This window comes from Ictidomys tridecemlineatus, chromosome 2 (genome assembly GCF_052094955.1).
Source record: "Ictidomys tridecemlineatus isolate mIctTri1 chromosome 2, mIctTri1.hap1, whole genome shotgun sequence".
Taxonomy (NCBI): Eukaryota; Metazoa; Chordata; class Mammalia; order Rodentia; family Sciuridae; genus Ictidomys; species Ictidomys tridecemlineatus.
In genome coordinates, this window is record NC_135478.1 from 81,265,027 (window position 1) to 81,285,066 (window position 20,040).

At 46.2% G+C, this 20,040-nt stretch overlaps 1 protein-coding gene across 2 annotated transcripts in view; it reads left to right on the plus strand.

The window, feature by feature from the left end:
• The window catches only part of Gcn1 (GCN1 activator of EIF2AK4), a 66,966-nt gene extending 55,556 nt beyond the window's left edge, over window positions 1-11,410 (plus strand). Inside the window, exons 46-58 of one of the 2 annotated variants that reach the window (XM_005336818.5) lie at window positions 257-418; window positions 685-777; window positions 1,041-1,184; window positions 1,282-1,551; window positions 1,784-1,897; window positions 2,349-2,579; window positions 4,518-4,711; window positions 4,838-4,952; window positions 7,429-7,525; window positions 7,925-8,073; window positions 8,539-8,646; window positions 9,960-10,178; window positions 10,712-11,410. In XM_005336818.5, the coding sequence (XP_005336875.2) occupies window positions 257-418; window positions 685-777; window positions 1,041-1,184; window positions 1,282-1,551; window positions 1,784-1,897; window positions 2,349-2,579; window positions 4,518-4,711; window positions 4,838-4,952; window positions 7,429-7,525; window positions 7,925-8,073; window positions 8,539-8,646; window positions 9,960-10,178; window positions 10,712-10,837 (2,022 nt within the window). In that variant the 3' untranslated portion in view covers window positions 10,838-11,410. Of the gene's footprint in view, window positions 1-256; window positions 419-684; window positions 778-1,040; window positions 1,185-1,281; window positions 1,552-1,783; window positions 1,898-2,348; window positions 2,580-4,517; window positions 4,712-4,837; window positions 4,953-7,428; window positions 7,526-7,924; window positions 8,074-8,538; window positions 8,647-9,959; window positions 10,179-10,711 lie in introns of those variants that run through there. The other variant, XM_040289406.2, reaches the window with a different exon arrangement.
• The last annotated feature ends 8,630 nt before the right edge of the window (window positions 11,411-20,040 follow it).

Below are 20,040 nucleotides of genomic sequence, written 5' to 3' on the forward strand. Positions count from 1 at the left end.
TATGAAGTTTGGGTGGGGCATTCATAAAGGTGTGTCATGTATCCTCTGTGTGCGCGTGTGTACATAGTTCTGGGGTCTGGCATGTGCTAGGAAAGTGCTCTACCACTACAGCCCTGGTCCTCTCTGCTTTAACAAAAAGTCCAACATAGGGAGTCATGGCTTGACCGGCTTATAGTCCTTGGCCTGAGTCCCCTTGCTTATTTCCCCTCCCCGTAGGCTTTTTGTGCCTTAATATATTGTGCTTGCCCTGTTGCAGGTGCTGTATTTCTCCGAGTCCCTTGTGCCCACAGCAAGGAAGGCTTTGTGTGACCCCTTGGAAGAAGTCCGAGAGGCAGCAGCCAAGACTTTTGAGCAGCTGCACTCCACCATTGGCCACCAGGCTCTGGAGGACATCCTCCCATTTTTACTGAAGCAGCTGGTGAGTGGATCTGGCGCACACCTATCAGTGTGGCTTTTACTGTCTTCGTAGCAGTAAAACTCAGTAGGTTGCCTTTGCCAAGGCAGTGGAATGTGGGCCTCCAGGGGGAGTGGGTGCAAGACCAGAAGAGACTTTGTGCTTTTCCTAGGATGGTAAGGAAATATGGGTACAGTGGGGGGTAAGGAGGTAGTTGGTGTAACTGGTTCAGACATCAGAGATGTGGCAAGAGCCAGCTTCTTAGGGTTGTCCTCAATGTCCTTCTGCAGGATGATGAAGAGGTATCAGAATTTGCCTTGGATGGTCTGAAGCAAGTTATGGCCATTAAGAGTCGTGTGGTGCTGCCTTACCTCGTGCCTAAGGTAAATCTCAACACATAGCAAACACCAGGCCCTGAATCCACCTTGTTAGTCCTGGGCCTGCTGTGAAGACCAGTTCTGAGTGCAGAGGTTGGGGGTTGGTGGTGGGTGGAGTACAGGGTCCTGAGATTTGCTGGAGTAGGCCCTCATCTCTGAGTGGGGTGTGGGCTCCCTTGCTTGCCATTCCATCCTCAAGAGCCGGTGCCACTGCTGGCACTGAGCAGGTGCAGTATTCATCAGGTTGCTGTTGTTCATCATTCCACCAGCTGACTACGCCACCTGTCAATACCCGGGTGCTGGCTTTCCTTTCGTCTGTGGCAGGTGACGCTCTGACCCGTCATCTTGGTGTGATCCTTCCGGCAGTCATGTTGGCCCTGAAGGAGAAGCTAGGGACCCCAGATGAGCAGCTGGTAAGGGGGCCACGATCATTCCTCTATCATTTATTAGCAGCCATCCTTACCTGTCCCTGATGATCTGTGCTCAGCACACTTGTCCCTGTGGTTTTAGGAGATGGCAAATTGTCAGGCTGTGATCCTCTCAGTAGAGGATGACACTGGGCACCGGATCATCATTGAAGATCTGTTGGAAGCCACCCGCAGCCCTGAGGTGGGCATGAGGCAGGCTGCTGCCATCATCCTCAACATCTACTGCTCCCGCTCCAAGGCCGACTACACCAGCCACCTGCGGAGCCTGCTCTCAGGCCTGATCCGCCTCTTCAACGACTCCAGTCCTGTGGTGCTGGAGGAGAGCTGGGACGCCCTAAATGCCATCACCAAGGTGAGGGGACCACTGTCCCCACAACAAGCTTTTTATTGGAGAAAATTCTAGACATTTATAATAATAGATTCTGACAGGATTCCTCCATGTACCCATCACTCAGCTTCAACACTGATCAACTTGTGGCTAGTCCTGTTTCTACCACCCCCCAACCCTTCCCACATCTGCATTATTTTGAAGCAGTCCTGAGAGGGAGGGCTGCACATCACTGCTTTTTTCTGGATTCCCACAGAAGCTGGATGCCGGCAACCAGTTGGCACTGATTGAAGAACTGCACAAGGAGATCCGGCTCATAGGCAACGAGAGCAAAGGCGAGCATGTGCCAGGGTTCTGCCTCCCAAAGAAGGTAGGTCAGGGCCTGGAGGTGCAGGGTGCTGCAGCCTGCTGCCTTCCTGTGTCCTCACCCCTGGCCTGGGTCTGCAGTGTGCACTGTTGCAGTGGCGGGTCAGTCAGTCTTCATGCTTGAGTATTCTTCAGTGCCTTCACATACAGCGTGCTTCTGCCATGGTGGCCAGATGGGGACAGGGTGTGTGCTTCCCTTGGTTTAAGCTGTCAAGGCCACCTTATCCAGACCAAATGGGTTGCAGAGGTGGCAGCAGCGTTTGTTACCTCTGTGTGCTTGGTCTGTTGGGGCTTGCCCTCTTGTCACCATTCATTTAAGCCTCTTCCCCAGCCAGCCTAAATTGTCATCTCCTAGTTGACTAGAGGATGACTGTCAGGAGCACTGTGCTTTGGGTGGGAGACACGTGGGCCTGAGGCCTTTGGTATTGGACTCTCAGCTGTGGTTCCCTTGTCAGGGGGTAACCTCCATCCTTCCAGTGCTGAGGGAAGGAGTCCTTACTGGCAGTCCTGAGCAGAAGGAAGAAGCCGCCAAGGCCTTGGGCTTGGTGATCCGCCTGACCTCCGCTGACGCCCTGAGGCCCTCTGTGGTCAGCATCACTGGCCCCTTGATTCGCATCCTGGGGGACCGATTCAGCTGGAATGTGAAGGCAGCTCTGCTGGAGACACTCAGCCTCTTACTGGCCAAGGTGAGTGATTGATAGTTTTGCTCTTTTGGTCTGCTCAAATCTTAGAGAACAGATATCTTCAGGACACTGATGTGCGATACCCTTGGCAGCAACGTGACAGCTTCATTAACGGAGAAACGGCATAGCAGAGGGACTTGAGCCCATGAACTCAGACTACACTGTGTCCAATTCCAAGTCCTCCTCTTAGTAGCTACATGGCCCTTGGGAAAGCCATGTAACCTCTGAGCCTGCCTCTGACGTCTGAGACTGATGACACTGCCTACCTTCTGTGGGGCTTAGGTGAACTAATGCCAAACACTGTGCTTGATACACTAAGCACTCAGTACATGGTGATGGTTGTTATTTTGAAGAATCAGTTTTAAAGTAAAAAATTCAGGGCCATGTAAATACAATGAAAACACTGTTAAAGTTGCTTGAGTTCTTTATTACAGCCACATAAAGAGAAACGCAAAGAATCTGGTGAGAGAATGAAAAAGACATTTGAGAACAACCAAAGTGACTTCAGTTTTTGCCAAAAGTATAAGAAGCAAAGATTTAATGTGGTAATTGTTTCAGATGTTCTTAGGGGGTAGTAATTAAACCCCTTAGACTTAAAGTATAAATGGAGCCAAAATTCATTATTTTAAAAAAATCTTACACTTAAGGTTTGTAGTTTTTTTTTCCTTTGGAAGTGAGAGCAACTCCCCAGCTACCAAATGGGATTGTATCAGCCTCATTTTGTGACTTTTTTTTTTTTTTTTTAACAAAATTAAATATCATCTTCACCTCATATTCTGTGCTATATTCTTTTCTGTGGTATTTTTGGAGCTCTAGACACAAATGGAGCTCCTACCTCATGGAGCTTGCCCCTGACCTGAGTCAGTTGTCACCTATGAGCAAGAGGTTTTTGATTCATATTTATCATCTTCCCCTATTGCGTGCCTTGGAGCAGCCTACAAATCTGTCTGAATCCAGTGTTTCCAGATGTTCAATGTTATTGGCATTGAATCTTTAGACAGACACAGGGAGATTCCTGTTTTACAAGAACTAAATTTTCACTGGCTCCAACTATGTTTTATCAAAAGTGTGCCTATTGGGCTGGGGGTGTGGCTCAGTGATAGAGCACTTGCTTAGTACATGTGAGGCACTGGATTCCATCACTAGCACACATAAAAATAAACAGGCTGGGGCTGGGGCTCAGTGGTAGTGCACTTGTCTGGCATGTGTGAGGCACTGGGTTTGATCCTTAGCACCACATATAAATAATAAATAAAAGTCTATCAACAATTGCAAAAAATTTTTAAAAGAGTAATTGTTCCATCTGCAACCATATATATTTATATGTGTGTGTATGTGTGTGTGTGTGTGTGTGTATTTTTTTAAGTATGCCTGTTTTCTGTGTATAGTCAGGAAGTGAGCTGGAGTTGTATTGAGGTGGATGCACATGTGTATCAGGTGGATTCTCCAAAATCATTTGGGTCATGGGCTTGTTCCAAGGGCTCAGTGTGGAGAGCTTGGCCTGCAAATCTATTGTTTAGTAGCTGGTACCTGCTGTTATGTGGACATCTCCCTGCCATGGCATGAGAACTGTACTTCTGACCATCAGCCGCCTACCCTGCTTTTTAATGGATTCAGAGGAGGAGGATTTGAGATGCTATCCTTCTAGATGGGTTTCACTGAGCTAAGCTGTGATACAGCCAGGGCTGCAAGGCAGCTCCCTCTGACAGTCACTGCTCCACCGCCTCCTCTTCCTCCTGCTTTCTCTAGTGTGACGAAGGATGCTGAAAACAGATGAGGAGGCTGAGCAGAACCTGTCTCTGCTGTTATTGCTAGCCTGTGTGAGAGCTTGGTTAACTCCAGGTGGTTTGTGATTATTGTTTGCTTTCATTCCTGTAGCCTTGGAGTGGCCTTGGAGTCCACCACAACTATGATTTTTGTGGGTGTGTGTTTTTCCCACAGGTTGGAATTGCCTTGAAGCCCTTCCTGCCCCAGCTGCAGACCACCTTTACCAAGGCCCTACAGGATTCCAACCGGGGCGTGCGCCTGAAGGCTGCTGATGCGCTGGGGAAGCTCATTTCCATCCATATCAAAGTGGATCCCCTCTTTACAGAGCTGCTCAATGGAATCCGAGTCATAGAGGACCCAGGTGTCAGGTAAGGTGCTTCTGAGGGAGTATGTAGCCTCCAGGAGACAAGGCAGCTGCGTTGGGCTGTGCCTGTGCAGGTAGAAGGCAATGGTGGGGAAGAGGCAGGGGTTAAGTCAATGCATTGGTTCCCTAGGGACACCATGCTACAGGCCCTGAGGTTTGTGATTCAGGGAGCAGGTGCCAAAGTGGATGCTGTTATCCGGAAGAACATCGTCTCGCTCCTGCTGAGCATGCTGGGACACGATGAGGTACAGCTGCAGTGGATGGCTGGGCTGGGGGCTCTGCTGTTTCTTGTCTCCTTTCTTTGAGTGGCTTCTCCATGTTATATTATTACTTGGACCACTCTACTGATATTATTGATTCTGGCTTTAAAAAAATTTTTTTTGGTGCTAGAGATAGGACCCAGGGCCCCTAGCCTGTTGATTCTATCCTATAGATAAGGCAAGTAATATTTGGGCTGTTCCAGATCTCTCACCATTTTGTTCTCTAATTTTAAGTCACTTTCCCTCTCTACCCTCATTTCTCTTTGTAAATCAAAGATGTTCATTTTTTTGGTTCAGGAAACATTTATAGAAATGAAGGGCCTTGTGTATGAGACCTAGTTGTTGTAGACATTAAGAAATTTAAAAATCTGGTAGGATAAATCATCTTTGCTGTTTGTCCAAGAGAGAGGATGAGACTTGTCTGGGGCCACACTTTATCCAGTTACAGAATCAAAACTAGAATCCAGTTGGGCGTGGTGGCGCATATCTGTAATTCCAGGGACTTGGAGCAGGGGAATTGCAAGTTTGAGGCCAGTGTGGATAACTTAGTGAAATCCTGTCTCAAATTTTTTGGAAGAGTTGGGGGTGTAATTCAGTGATAGAGGCTTGCCAATCATACTCGAGTCCCTGGCTTCCATTCCCAGCGACACACGCAAACACACACATACACACACACACACACACTTTCTCTCTCTCTCTCTCTCTCTCTCTCTCTCTCTCTCTCTCTCTCTCTCTCTCTCTCACACTCTCTCTCTCACTCTCACTCTCACTCTCTCACACAACCCAGAATCCAGGCCCTGTGCCTCCTGATTGTGCCCAATTCCATTATCCTTGTCCAGTCTGGAAGCATTTATTAATTGGCTGCCAGGCACTGCAGGTCCAGTCGGGGGGTGGGTAAGACTTTTCTTTTTCCCTTTTAACAATAACAATTCTGTTGTGGTGGCCTAATTTACATTTATAGGGCTAATCTTAGGAGAACATGCCTTTGGGTTCTGTGGTTTCACACTTCGTCGTGTGCATACACCTGGGCCAGCCATTGCTGCTGTGTTTGTTCACACAGCTTTGCAAGGCTGGTTCTGATCCTCAGCTGCCATCTGGCTATAGCCCTGGCTTCTGTGGATACAGATGAGAGCATCTGTCTTCTTTTGGTCACAGTCAACAAGGGCTTTTACAGGGTCATGAACAACACAAATGTTAGTATTTAAACAAATTTGCAGTTTACCACAATGGAGCTTAAAATAGCTTGCTTTGGAGAGAGTGGGCATCAGAGCTGGCTTTGTCCTTGCTTACCTAGGTTTCTGCTGCTTCTTCCCCTTAGAACTTCCACTTGGATTGAAGGTGGCAGTTGGTGCTGGCCTGGCATCAGCTTCCCCGCAGATTGTTGGTTTGGAGGGATGCGTGTCAAGCTGGCAAATACTAATAATAAAGCATATAAAATCCCCTGTTTTCTAGAGACAGTTAGCCAAGGTGGGAGTAACCAGGAGCTCTTTGTGTACCTGGCCTTGATTTTGATAGAAAACGCTCACTTAGCTGGGTGTGGTGGCGCATGCCTGTAATCCCAATGACTCAGGAGCCTGAGACAGGAGGATCTTGAGTTCAAAGCAATTCAGGCTGAGGATGAGGCTCAGTGTTAAGTGCCGCTGGGTTCAATCCCTGGCACCAAACAAACCAGACCCCCCCCCCCCATACGACATGTGCATGTGCGTCGCGCGCACACACACACACACACACACACACACACACACACACTCTCTCTCTCTCTCTCTCTCTCTCTCTCTCTCTCTCTCTCTCTCTCTCTCACACACACACACACACACACACACACACACACACACACACACTTGTACAGTCCAGAATCTAGGCTCTGACTCCTGGTTATGCTTGTTCCAATTCCATAATCCCTGTCCATTTTGGAAGCATTTGTCAAGTACCCATTGGCTGTAGTGACCCAGTAGAGGCAGCAGACAGTCATCTGGGTACAAAATGACACACTGGGTACAAAATGTTGGGAAAAGGGGGCTTAGTGGTTGTTTTCCTGCTGCCTTCCCAGGTGGCCGTGGGCAGGTGGCTCCCCTCTTTGTGATGTAGTCTTTCCCAGCTGTACCCCTTCTGTCTCAGGGCTGTTGAGAGTAACTGAGAGACTAAATGTAAAGCATTCAGATTTCCCGAGGAGAAAGGTGCTATGTAAATACAGTTATTGTTGCTATTGTGATGATGATTACCATATGCACACACACTGGAGTTTTCTATAATTACATGAAGTGCTTGCTGGGCATGTAATTTTTAACTCTCCACCAAGTGGCAGTTGCAGTGAATGGCAGTCCCAATCTGGTACTGGGAACACAGTGCCTGGAGTAAGGCCTGGCTTCAGAGTTACTGAGTTTATTTGTTCCATCCTCTTCTCTGCCCTCTCTCCTGGGCCCGGGCCTTACTCCCTATCACTCCCCAATCTGCTCTCAAGGACAATACTCGGATCTCCTCAGCTGGGTGCCTGGGGGAGCTGTGTGCCTTTTTGACGGAAGAGGAGCTTAACACTGTCCTTCAGCAGTGCTTACTGGGTAAGTCTCTTGTATGGAGGGAGTTCCCCTTCATGGGCTTGGGCCCCTTAGCCCCAGGGAAGAGGCCCTGGGCACCAGTCTCCCCTTCCCCTCAGATGATCTTGTAACACCTGGAATACCCCTTCCTTGGGACCAGTTGCTAACACACTACTAGAAAGTAGCCCCGAGTATCTCTGCTCTAAGAATACAGCCAGAAGCTGGGAGCAGTTTGTGAGAGACTTCTCTGCTACTTTTTGGAACTTTTGCTACAAAAGTGGGGAGGTTGGGCACAGTGTGGCTTGGGGTTTCCACCATGCCTAAGTCTGCACCATGGTCTTGGTGGGACTTGGCTCCCAGGACTCCATGAGTAGGGATGTGCTATGAAGTTCAAGTAGACCTCAGTTGTGTCCTCCTACCCAGCGGATGTGTCCGGCATTGACTGGATGGTTCGGCATGGCCGGAGCTTAGCACTGTCTGTGGCTGTGAACGTGGCTCCCAGCAGACTCTGTGCAGGCAGATACAGCAGTGAAGTTCAGGAAATGATTCTCAGCAGTGCCGTGGCAGACAGGGTAAGGCTCTCAGGCTGTTGGTTCAGCCCTCCCGTCCTCTAGCAAGTATTCCACAGCCATGGCTGTTCACCCAGCACAGGGGACATCTGTCCCCAGCTGGGTCTTCAGAGCATGGGTTCTATTTTACTGTGGCTGGTAACTTATTGTGCCCTGGGACCAGTAGGTGATTACTTTGGGCTCTAGTTGCATCATCTAAACAATGAAGACTTTGAGTTGTAGGAAGAAGATGTCCATTCCTGGTCAAAAGTTCTCTGATCTCTGTTCCTGGGAATTAGTGACTTTGTTCATCTCCTCAACAGCCAGGGCAGCCCATCTAAATGAGAGATGTCAAGGTGTCCTTGGTGTAAAGTATTAAGGATGAGATGAGTGGTGAAGGGTCCTGGAGATTCCTGGGGAATCTGGTTCTGCCACGTTAAGGAGGAAGTAGGATGCCTCTGCCTGTCTAGCACTTTCCTTTCTTTACAGATCCCCATTGCGGTGAGTGGGGTCCGGGGCATGGGCTTCCTGATGAAGTACCACATTGAGACAGGAGGGGGACAGCTGCCAGCCAGACTGTCTAGTCTGTTCATTAAGGTGAGTAGGAAGGGGCCTTGTACAACCCACCAAGCCTGGCTCATGAGAAAGGCCTAGAGCTGGAAGACATGGGAAATATGCCCCTGACTAGTTGGATTCTGGTTCTCCATGAATGGCCTCCAGGAGACCTCTGGACCCTTGGAAATGGAGAGCAGAGTGTTTCTGTGTGTAATTTTTTCAGGATGAGTCCAGCGTTTTTGCAGATTCTCAGACCTGTGACCCCAAATTGAGTTAATAACCACTGTTTCAGGCATCCTCTGTAAGCATCCTGATTTTATAGAATTAAGGACAAACTTGGGTTCAAATATTAATAAATCTAGCTGGGTGCACTGGCGCACGCCTTTAATCCCAGTGGCTTGGAAGGCTGAGGCAGCAGAATTGCGAGTTCAGAGCCAGCCTCAGCAATAGCAAGGTGCTAAGCAACTCAGTGAGACCCTGTTTCTAAATAAAATACAAAATAGGGCTGGGGATGTGGCTCAGTGGTTTAGTGCCCCTGAGTTCAGTCCCTGATACCAAAAACAAAAACAAAACAAATATTAATAACTCTTCCCTTCCTGCCTCCTTTCCTTAGTGGCATGTCACTTATTAGTATGGTTATGGCATCCATTCCAGGCTCTAATAGGACAAGCCATGGAATCTAACAGTGGGACTCCCACAGACAGTGTGATGTTGCTTCTCAAGCAATTATGTGCCCAGAAATCAGAACTAGATTTTGCATTTTAATGGGATAGGGCCATGCCTGAGACTCTGCCTCTGTTACCAGCTCCTATGTGATTCCAGCTGTGTGCAGATCTTGTTGAGTAATGAGGTTCCAAAGATACCTGGCTCCCTACTGGGATTTCTAGGAGCCCTAATTAGATCTGCTTTCTGTGATGGCATCAACTTGTATTCACTTGTTCACTCAGCACTGACTGAGTACCCACTGCTGGGCTGGACCCTGAAGGAGTAGGGAGGAACAAAGTGGATGAGATCTTGGAGCCTATGGGGAGGGCCCTTGGATTGGGTTGTCAGGGAGACAGACCTTGGAAGAATGAGAAGGAATCGACAGAATGAAGATCTGGGGGCCAACTTGGGCAGTGGCTTGTTTGAGGAAGTTAAACCCTGTGTGGGCCAGAAGTAGTGAGCCAAGGGGAGGGTGGCACGAGATGAGGTGGAGAGGTAGATGGGGCTGGATCATGCTGTCATCCTCTTGGGAAGGGACAACATTGGAAAGGAACAGTAGGGTCAATGACCATGATGAAGGGAAAGTGTCAAGGCTGAAAATTTGGGCTTCTTTGAGATACAGACTGCATGTGTCTGTGTTCCTCTCACAGTGTCTGCAGAACCCATCCAGTGACATCAGATTGGTGGCTGAGAAGATGATCTGGTGGGCAAATAAGGACCCACTGCCTCCCTTGGAGCCCCAGGCTATCAAGCCTATCCTGAAGGCTCTTCTTGACAACACCAAGGATAAGAACACTGTCGTAAGGGCCTACAGTGACCAGGCAATTGTCAACCTGCTCAAGATGAGGCGGGGCGACGAGGTGTTTCAGGTGGGAACCTGGCCTGAGTGCTTCCCAGAGCATGCTGCGGCCTTTGGCTTGCTGTTTTTCTTCTGCATGATAGTACTTGGCCCCATTCTCTTCTCTGCCACCATGTAGGTTTCAGCCTTCAGGAGCAGATTGAGAGTTAGGTGACTGTCCTGGTGCCTGAAAATAGATTTATCTTGGTTTTCAGACTTTTTCAGAAGTAGAGCTCTTTCTTCAAATAAAGTCTCCATGGCTTTCAAGCATGTATCACAGACCCCAGTGGAGTGGCCTTTTTGAGGTCCAGAGTCCTGTTCCCTCAGCCCCCTGCCCCTGCAGTCAAAGCACTGAAAGCTGTGACATCTGCTCCCTCAGCTTAGGAAAAACGCATCTAGCGTTTTCCTGAGCTGTCCCTGGACCCATCTGATTGGCTTATTTTTTGCCGGATTCAGCCTCAGTGGCTTGGTTCTGAGGTTAGCATATGTCTTTGTCTTGATTCGACTGGGAATTTGAAGCCTTATTTTCTGACTATATCTCCTCACGCCCACTCTTCCTTACAGTCCCTCTCCAAGATCCTGGATGTGGCCAGCTTGGAGGTGCTGAATGAGTGCAACCGAAGGTCCCTGAAGAAGCTGGCCAGCCAGGCAGACTCCACGGAGCAGGTGGATGACACCATTCTGACGTGATAGGCCTGGGCCCTGCTGTAGCGTTTCAGCTCCACATCTTTGTTCACTGTTTTCATTTTTGAAAATACGTTTGTTCCGATGGGGAGCTTATTAGATGGCATTCCCAGAAAGTATTTTAATATATCAACTGACCACAGCCAAAGCCTTAAATCAAACCCACACACAACTGAAAATTGCCTCCTCCATCCCACCCTTTTCTTTGAAGAGGAAAAGGAAAAGCACATGCATAAGCCTCAGCAAATGGCAGCCCAAGGCCGGCCATCTATCTCAGCAGGCCGTGTCTGGGATCAGGAGGGTCGAACTTCAGGTTCCTCTTCTGTGCTTGAGCTCTAGTTCAAGACCTGGCGCTACCAACCTTTGCCTAGATCCTGAGTGGGACATAGATCTGCAGAGCTCTGCCGAGTCTGGTATGTCTTGGCTTGGCTTTTCAATATTGTGCGGCCTAGTGGATCTGACCTCTGTTGGGTGAAAGTGATATGTAGCTCTGTCAGTTCCCAGGTCAAGGGAGGGTTTTTGAGCAGGCTGTTTGAAGGAGGAATGTTTAATAAAGGCTTTGATTTAATCTGAATAGAAGCAGATCTTTTATAATCTCCAAATATCCATTAATCATGAAGCTTCCTCATCTGGAATAAGGAAGGGTTTGCAACTGTTTTTGGTGGTGTTGGTGACACTGATTTCTTGGCATCCCTCTACCCTGCTTTCAGAAGTCTTTATCGATCCCTAGATCCTTACAGACATTTCTGCGGAAGGTGGGGCTCTGGTTGGCCACTTCCTGGCTCTGTCCTGACTTGGGAAGGTGGGAATCCCCTGGGGGTTAAGCTGTAGCGACCCATCCCCCGTGGAGTAATGTTCCTACAGTCCAGGGACTTGCAAGAGGAAACTGGAGTTGCAGTTCAGCATCTGCCTCTTTTATGAATGACTTCCTTCCTCCTGATTCTTAGAAGGCTCGTGACATCCACATCCTGTCTGAGGGAGCACACCCCACTGGGCCTTAGTGACGCAAGTTTTTCTGGGCTTTTCTCTGGTCACAATACGGAACAAACCTCTATCAAAATTACTGGCCAGGCCTGTAAAAGGAAGAGAAATACAGAGTGGTGGTAGTGAAAAACAAAAACAAGCATTGTTTATTAATAATGCAGCAGAGGTTGAAAGTAGGCTTGTGACTCAACACTTCTGGTGAATAAGACAAGGTGACCTCTAAGGTGATTCTGAAGAAATCCTTGCTTTCTATGCCTGAGTCTTATGTCACAGGACTTCCTATTGTTTTGCAGCAGACCTGGTCTCAGCTGGCTCGCGGTAATTGTAGAATCCCAATTGGGGCTGGAAAGGACCTTGAGAGGTCAGCTGAATTGGTCCCTACAGCCAGACAGCCAATGGTTTCAGCTTTTGGTAGCCATGGTAACTGTTCCCTGCTTTTGGGATTCAGATGGTCATCAGTGTCCTCCCAGCTGCCTAGGGCATGTATCCAGCAAGCTGTCTGCATATGTGTTCACCTCTCCCAGGCAACTGTGGTGAAGAGCAGGAAGTTTTCCTTACAAGGGGACATGACTGGGAAGCCTCCACCGAGCCCCAGAGATTGTCTTCAGTGTTTCCTTCAGGGTCTTAGTTAGGTGCTTACATCTGCCTCTGGCTTTCAGTCCCCAGTCTGCAACTGGAGGGCAACATGACATGCTTAGAGGTGGAAGACATTCATTGAGCAAAATCCAAAGGAAAAACACCAGCTTCCAGTTCCAGAAACTGGAGGAGGATGAGATCTCTGTGTTCAGAATAGATGGCTGGAGGTTGATTCACAGACGGTGATGACTCAAAGGCTCCTAAGCATGCTGAATTGCATTCTCTGAGTCTGGAGGGAGATTGTGAGCACTTGGGGAGTGAGTGGCAAAGGGCTATCACAGAATGACAGTGGAGCAGGCAAAAGGATCTTGTCCAGCTGGAGTCATAGCAATCCTGGAGGAAGTGAAGCTTGCAGTGGAGAAGCAGAAGCTATTTGTCCTGCTGGTTGGTAGTGCTGTTTAGCCTTGGGCAAGTCATCTAACCTTTCTGGGCCAGTTCTCTCATCTGTAAAATGAGGAATTTGGAATAGAAGCTCAAAAAATCTATTGTTTTCAGTTATCCTTTAGGTGTTATTTGTACTTGCAACAGATAACATTCAACATCATTTCATTTAATCCTCTCAAATGTCCTATGAAGTAGGTTCTTGCTACTGTGTTCCAGAGGAGGAAATTGTGGCACAGAGGTCATTGGCCTAGGATCATATAGCCCCAAAATGGCAGTCTGTCCCCAGAGCTTACTTTTAGCCTTTCCCTCATCTCTCCTGGGGTGGTTAGACTTCAACATTTTTAGAACAAGTCCTCCAGACATTTCCAGCTCACAGGAAATGAAAGTACATGTAGAGCATCCTGGGTAAAGGGATGTGCCAGCATCAGAAGACTGGCCCAGGGGTTCCATCCACCCCAGGCCCTCCCACCTGCTCTGCAGGTGTAGGGAGCAGTACCTCACCCCGTTTACAGGACACTGGCTAGGAAAGTCTCTAGAGAAGACAGGTTATTGTCAAAGACCTTCAGTGATTCTCTGAAGGGGAGACTTGTCCCTTCTTTTTCTTGCCCATGTCTGAAAGTCAATGACAATAGCGTGTCCTTTCTAAGCATAGAAAACTTAAATGGCATTCACAACCTTTTAGCTCAGGAGCTTCTGGGATCATGAGCATTAAGATGACTCTAAAGCGTAGGGTAGAGTGACATAGTTCAGATGCCCTTTCTAGGAACCAAACCTGCAGTTCTCCCCATCCACACTGCAATGCTAGTCGGCCTGGGAGAGGAACAGGGAAACTGCAGGACTGACACCATTTTGGATGCAGCAATTTAGAGACATTATTTTACTGATAGATTTTTGAACATGATAGGTAATTAGGAATGTACTAATTCACAATAATGCGGGGGGTGGGCAGCTAGGAAGAATAGAGGAGTGTTTTTCTTCTAAGTATGGTTCTGTGTGGATATATCTTTAAAAAATTTTTTTTTTGTTGTAGATGGACACAGTACCTTTATTTTATTTATTTATTGTATGTGGTGCTGAGAATTGAACCCAGTGCCTTACGTGTGCCAGGCAAGGCGTTCTACAACTGAGCCAAAACCCCTGCCTGTGGATTTATCTTAAATTGCTTTATGTCTTTCAGAATTACAACATTAAGAAAAAAGAAGAACCAGTCTAATATGAAGGTCTAGACTCTAAAATATTTCAAAGGAAATATAGACACCATTTTGCTTTAAAGCTATGGTATACTGGAGTCACAGGGACTTTGAAGTCAGATCTGAATCTTTATTCCTTAATATCAAGCTCTGTGTCTTAAGGCATGTTCCATGGACTCTCAGCATGTTGCCTCATCTTTATGGTGATTGTACAATCTCACAGGGTTGTCTGGATTGAATGACAATCCATTCTGCACAAAGCCAGGCACACAGGAAGTTCTTGATATGTGGAGGGTGTAAGAAAAATGTGTCTGGGAAAAGAGAAGCCTATTACCACATAAAGACGTATTGTAGTACAGTATTTTCACATCTGGGAATTCGGTGCTGGACTCAGATGTATTCTCAGTTTCTTAAACCCATAGTTTAAAAAGCTAATAATGAAATCCATTTCTTTGGAAGACTAATGATATAATGATGACTTTTTTTTTTTTTTTGGTTTCAAGGATTGAACACAGGGATGCTTTACTACTGAGCTATATCCCCAGCCCTTTTTAAAAAATATTTTATTTAGAGATAGGGTCTTACTGAGTTGCTTAGGGCCTCACTCAGTTGCTGAGGCTGGCTTTGAACTCGTGATCCTCCTGTCTCAGCCTCCCGAGCCGCTGGGATTAGAGGTGTGCACCATTGTGCCTGGCCTAATGATGACTTTTGACTACCCAAAATGCCAGATGGGGGCTGGAGTTGTAGTTCAGTGGTGGAGCACTTGCCTCATATATGTGAGGCACTAGGTTGATCCTCAGCACCACATAACAATTAAAAAGTAAAGGTGTTGTGTCCATCTACAACTAAAAACAACAACAAAAAAGCTTTAAAAGAATACTAGGTGGAAGGTACATCAGCAAATGGAAGGGTCTCCACTGTGCACAGGTTGGAAGGCTTGGCTATCACTCTTTCCACACAATTGCCATCTTTATTTTAGGAAGAGTAAAGTTAAGATGGGAAGGAGTATCTCTGAGGTCATGCAGCCACTTGGCAGCAGGACTAGAAAAAAACCCATATTTCTTGATTCTCTGGTCACCAAGCCCCAGGGCCATTCTATAAAAAATAATTTGGAAGGTGAATTTAACAAAAGGAACTAGTCAGATTCTTGACATGTGGCTTTGCAGAGTGACTGGATTTCACTTTTCAGGAGAGGTAGAGCCTGATTGCTTCACTGGGTGGTACTGAGCTGTCCCCTGGTTCTGCTATGAGGGCTCCTGGCTTCCTGGCCTGCCAGAGGGAAACTGGAAAAGCTGGCCCAAGAGTATTATTGCCCCAGTAGAATTTCTGGATAAGACCTTTTTGTACCCAAATGGAAGACCCTGGGCCCCTTCTGATACTATTCTAAGATCAGTTTCTCTAGTGAAAAGGCAGGCTCGTCACAGGGACAGTGAATGCATCAGAAATTCCTCAGAGCTGTGCCATTGCTTTGAGAGAAAGTTGTGGACAGTCCTTACCACTCAGGTTCCCACAAGAGAGAGGTGGGGAAGCTGGTGTTCCACAGTGTCTAATCCAGCCTTTCTCAAACATTTGTGCCTCAGGAGCCCTTTATACTTTTAGAAATCATTGATGACCCCAAAGGGGTATGTACATTTTACCTGTTGACATTTGCCAGTTTAGAAATCACATTCACATTATTCATTAAAAAATAACCCACTGTATGTTAGCAATAAATAACCATAACAGATATGTTTTCCAAAACAAAAACCATGTTAGTGAGGAGAGGAATTGTTTGGCATTTTTATAAATCTTTTGTATCTGGATTCTCGTATCTGCTTCTGCGTTCAATCTATTACAATATCATGTGTCTTATAAACTCTGGAAAACACTACATAAGTGAATGAGAATGAAAAGGCAAAAAAATTTTAAGTGTTATGAACATGTTTTCACTTCACAGATCCTTTGAAAGGGTCCTGGGAAGCTCTGAGATTCTCTAGACCACCTTTGGAAAAGCCACTAATCTATTCCAAGAGATGAAGGGGGTAAAAATCCTATTGAATGGTTTGGAGGACAGGAGAGGGAGAGGTTAGACCCCCTCAATTTGACCCACACTCCACAGAAAGCAAACTCAGAGGGTTCTAATAGATTATTTTTGAGATTCCTCCCAACTGTTAAATTCCACATGTGGCTTCACTTTAATTCAACAGACATCAAACACCTGCTATGGGCTAAGTCTCCAAAGGATATGAAGATGAATAAGACATGGTTCCTGCAATCAAAGAATTTGTTATGTAATTGGGGGTCACATAATGTCAGGGCAAGGCCCACTGCCAAATGTCTGGAAATGGCATCAGGCTAGCAGGTAATGGAGAAAGGGCTAATTTCCACTTCCCCATCAAAGGGAAAGACCAGATGCAATTTCCTTTCCTTTTGAACCAGCATGTTGAATAATGCCCCACTGGCATTCAAGGTCCCGATCATCATTTACCTATCTTTGAATTGATTTGCTACCCACTTTACCTCTTGTATGATTGCAGCATGTGTCCTTAGCAAGTTGAGAATCCACGATGCTGACCAGTCTGAAATCTGGCTGTTCCCGGGCCCACCACCTCCACAGCACTGAACTTTGTTCTTGCTGCTGCTGCCCTCAGGGCACTGCTGTCTGTCTACAAGGTCTTGCCTTGAGGTCCCCCTCTCCTTGACACCCTTAGCTTTCCCACTGGTAACACCTTACTTCCCAGATCTCCTCCTTGCCAAATTAAGCTCTTTGAAGTGTCCTTAGCCCATCTTCTCCTGAAATTTCCAATCTCTGTTGCTCACTGGCTGCTAAGCTTTTCTTCATTCAGCTCCATTGCTCCCTATCAACCCTTCTCTTCATTCACTGCCAAAACTTGTTGAAGGGATGGCAGAGACCTGCCCGCTCCCTGGCATCATTGTTCCTGTAAACTTCTGCATACTCCCTGTCCCCTTTACTCTGCTTTATTTTGCTAACACATTTGTTGCCTATGTTCTTTTTTTTTTTTTTAAGAATTTTAATATTTATTTTTTAGTTTTCGGTGGACACAACATCTTTGTTTGTATGTGGTGCTGAGGATCGAACCCCGGCCTCACGCATGCCAGGCGAGCGTGCTACCGCTTGAGCCACATCCCCAGCCCCATGTTGCCTATGTTCTGTACCAGAATGGAAGCTCCCTAAAAGCAGGGATTTTTGAATTTTGCTTCCTGTTGAATCCCCATCATCCAGATAAGTGCTGGGCATATAGCAGGCCCTCATGTTTTTGTTGAAAGAATGAATGACTTGTCTTTCCCCACTATACTGTAACTCTGTAAGGACGGGGGCTTTGTTTTGTTCATGTTTTACATTTATATCTTCAGCACAATGCCTGGCACCTAATAAGGATGTTTTGGATTAGTGAATGAATCCAGTTCCAGATAATTTATATATTTTGTTGTTGTTGTTTTGGGGGATACCAGGGATTGAACTCAGGGGTGCTTGACCACCGAGCCACATCTCCAGTCCTATTTTGTATTTTATTTATTTAGAGACAGGTTCTCACTGAGTCATTTAGCGCTTTGCTTTTCCTGAGGCTGGCTTTGACCTTCTGATCCTCCTGTCTCAGCCCCCCAACCCCAAGTCACTTGGATTACAGGTGTGGGTCACTGCACCAGACAGTTATTTTCTTTTAAAGTTGCTTTTGCCAGGTGTGGTGGCTCACGACTGCAAATTGGGAGGCTGAGACGAGGATTGAAAATTCAAGGCCAGCCTCAGCAATTTAGTGAGGCCCTAAGCAACTTAGCAACACCATGTCTCAAAAAATAAAAAGGACTGGGGGGCTGGGGATGTGGCTCAAGCGGTAGCACGCTTGCCTGGCATGCGTGCGGCCCGGGTTCGATCCTCAGCACCACATACCAACAAAGATGTTGTGTCCGCCGAGAACTAAAAAATAAATATATAAAAAAAAAAAGGACTGGGGATGTAGCTCAGTGGTAAAGTGCTCTAGGTTCAGTCTCCAGTACCCAAAAAAACTGCTTGGGTTGCTATTGTTTATATATTGTCCTTTGCATCTTCCCCTTCCTGCTGTGACCTCCACCTTGGCTTTAGCAATAACCTTCAAAGCTCTGCAGCTGAAATCCATCCTGCACATGTTGCCACATTACTTAGCTAAAATAATATTCTGATATTGCTCTTCTGCTCAACAACTGCCAATGCCTCCCCCTTGTAGTTTCTAATGTATAAAACAGACATTGTTGCAAGCTGTTCAGAACAGTGGAAAAACTTTCTCATTGGCACATACAGATCAATCAAGTCACAGTTCATGATGTGCATATATATATATATATATATATATATATGGGATATATAAACACACATATATACACATGTATATACATTTTTTTTTTCATAGACTGTAACAGCTCGTCACTGAATTGTAGCTTAAACAAATGTAAAACAATGTTTCTAGAGGAAAATGCTCAGGTTCATTTCAGGATGCCAGGCACAGTTCCCTGCCTGTAGGGAATTCCCCCTCCAAGCCAAAATTGGTGATTCTTATGGGCTGTGACAGCAGCTGTCTAAATACACCTGACATTTAAAGCACTTTCATATTCCAGTGTCATCATGAAATCTTCATGATGAAATCTTTACCCCATCATTCTAGCCAACAGTGATAGTTTTCCTGATCTGAAGTCTAGATGGCTTATTTGACAGCTGTTGTATCTACTATATTATCATGTATTTTTAATTCCTGAGTATGTTTTAACTCTGAAGAGACTGTAAGCTCTTGGAGGGAAATGGATCTGTTCTTACATGCTGTACAATCTGTGGCATATAACAGTAAGCATTCATTAAATGGTCACTGTGTAAATGGAGGAATTAATGCCTATTGCATTCCAGATGACACATCCAGGCAAAATCAGGAAACCCATCTTCATAATGGCCATTTCTGAGTTACCTCCCTGCAAAGTGTCCTGTAGCCCTAATATCAGGAAGCTGACTTGGAAATGTGTATGAGTATCTACAATAGGAAATGGCTTAAAGTATCAGTGAGTCGGTGTGAAATGACCTTGATTAATGTTAGCTACTGTTTTTCACAGGCCTCTATGTGCCAGGTCACTTACATACAGCTATAGTTTTCTGTGAGGAAGCTGGAGCTCTAAGATAGTGTCATATGTCTTACTCAAAAACTTTTCAGGGATACAATCAGGATTTTAAACTTGGCATTGAAAACAAAGTGCTTTTGACCTCAGAGCAGGTTTTCAAGATGATGTGGAGTAACCTATTGTCTCACGGGCTGGTCACGGATGGTATGCTTGTCTGAGGGCTACACTGAAACTTCTACTTCCTAAAACTGCTGGTTCAAAGGGAATGGTACTGTTTCCAGACCAAGGATTTTTCTTTTCTTTTTTTTTAAACCAAGAGCACATGAGCAGTTTCTCTCCCTACCACTGCCTTCGGATTCCAAGCCCATGGTCATCTGACATTTCTCTACTCTTGGAAAAACTCAAGACTTGGATCAGCTCAGGCATGGTAGCACATGCGTGTAATCCCAGGGACTAGGGAGGCTGAGGTAGGAGGATCACAAGTTCAAGGTCATCCTGGGCAATTTAGCAAGACCCTGTTTCAAAATATAAATAATAGGGTTGGTAGAGTGCCCCTAGGTTTGATCCTCAGTGCTACCAAAAAAATAAAATAAGAAAAAGGCTTGAGTCAGACACTCCATGTGCTGTTCAAGGATCTTGCCTGCAACATTGTTTATAACAACAAAAATAATGAACTACAGGATTCCTTATTATCAGCAGAGTGGTTAACCACTGGATGAGGCTGATGCCATGCAGCATCAGAGAAAAAGCAAGATACATATGTGTATAAATAGGAAATTCACAGGGCATTTTACATTTACTATTTGTTAAGCATTTTAAGGTATCCAAGAAACTTAAACAAGGGTTGCCCATGAGAAGTGCTTCAGAAAGAAGCACCAATAACTTGAACTTTCAGTAAGTTTTGTACATTTTTTGAAAACCAGGAGCATTGCTTTT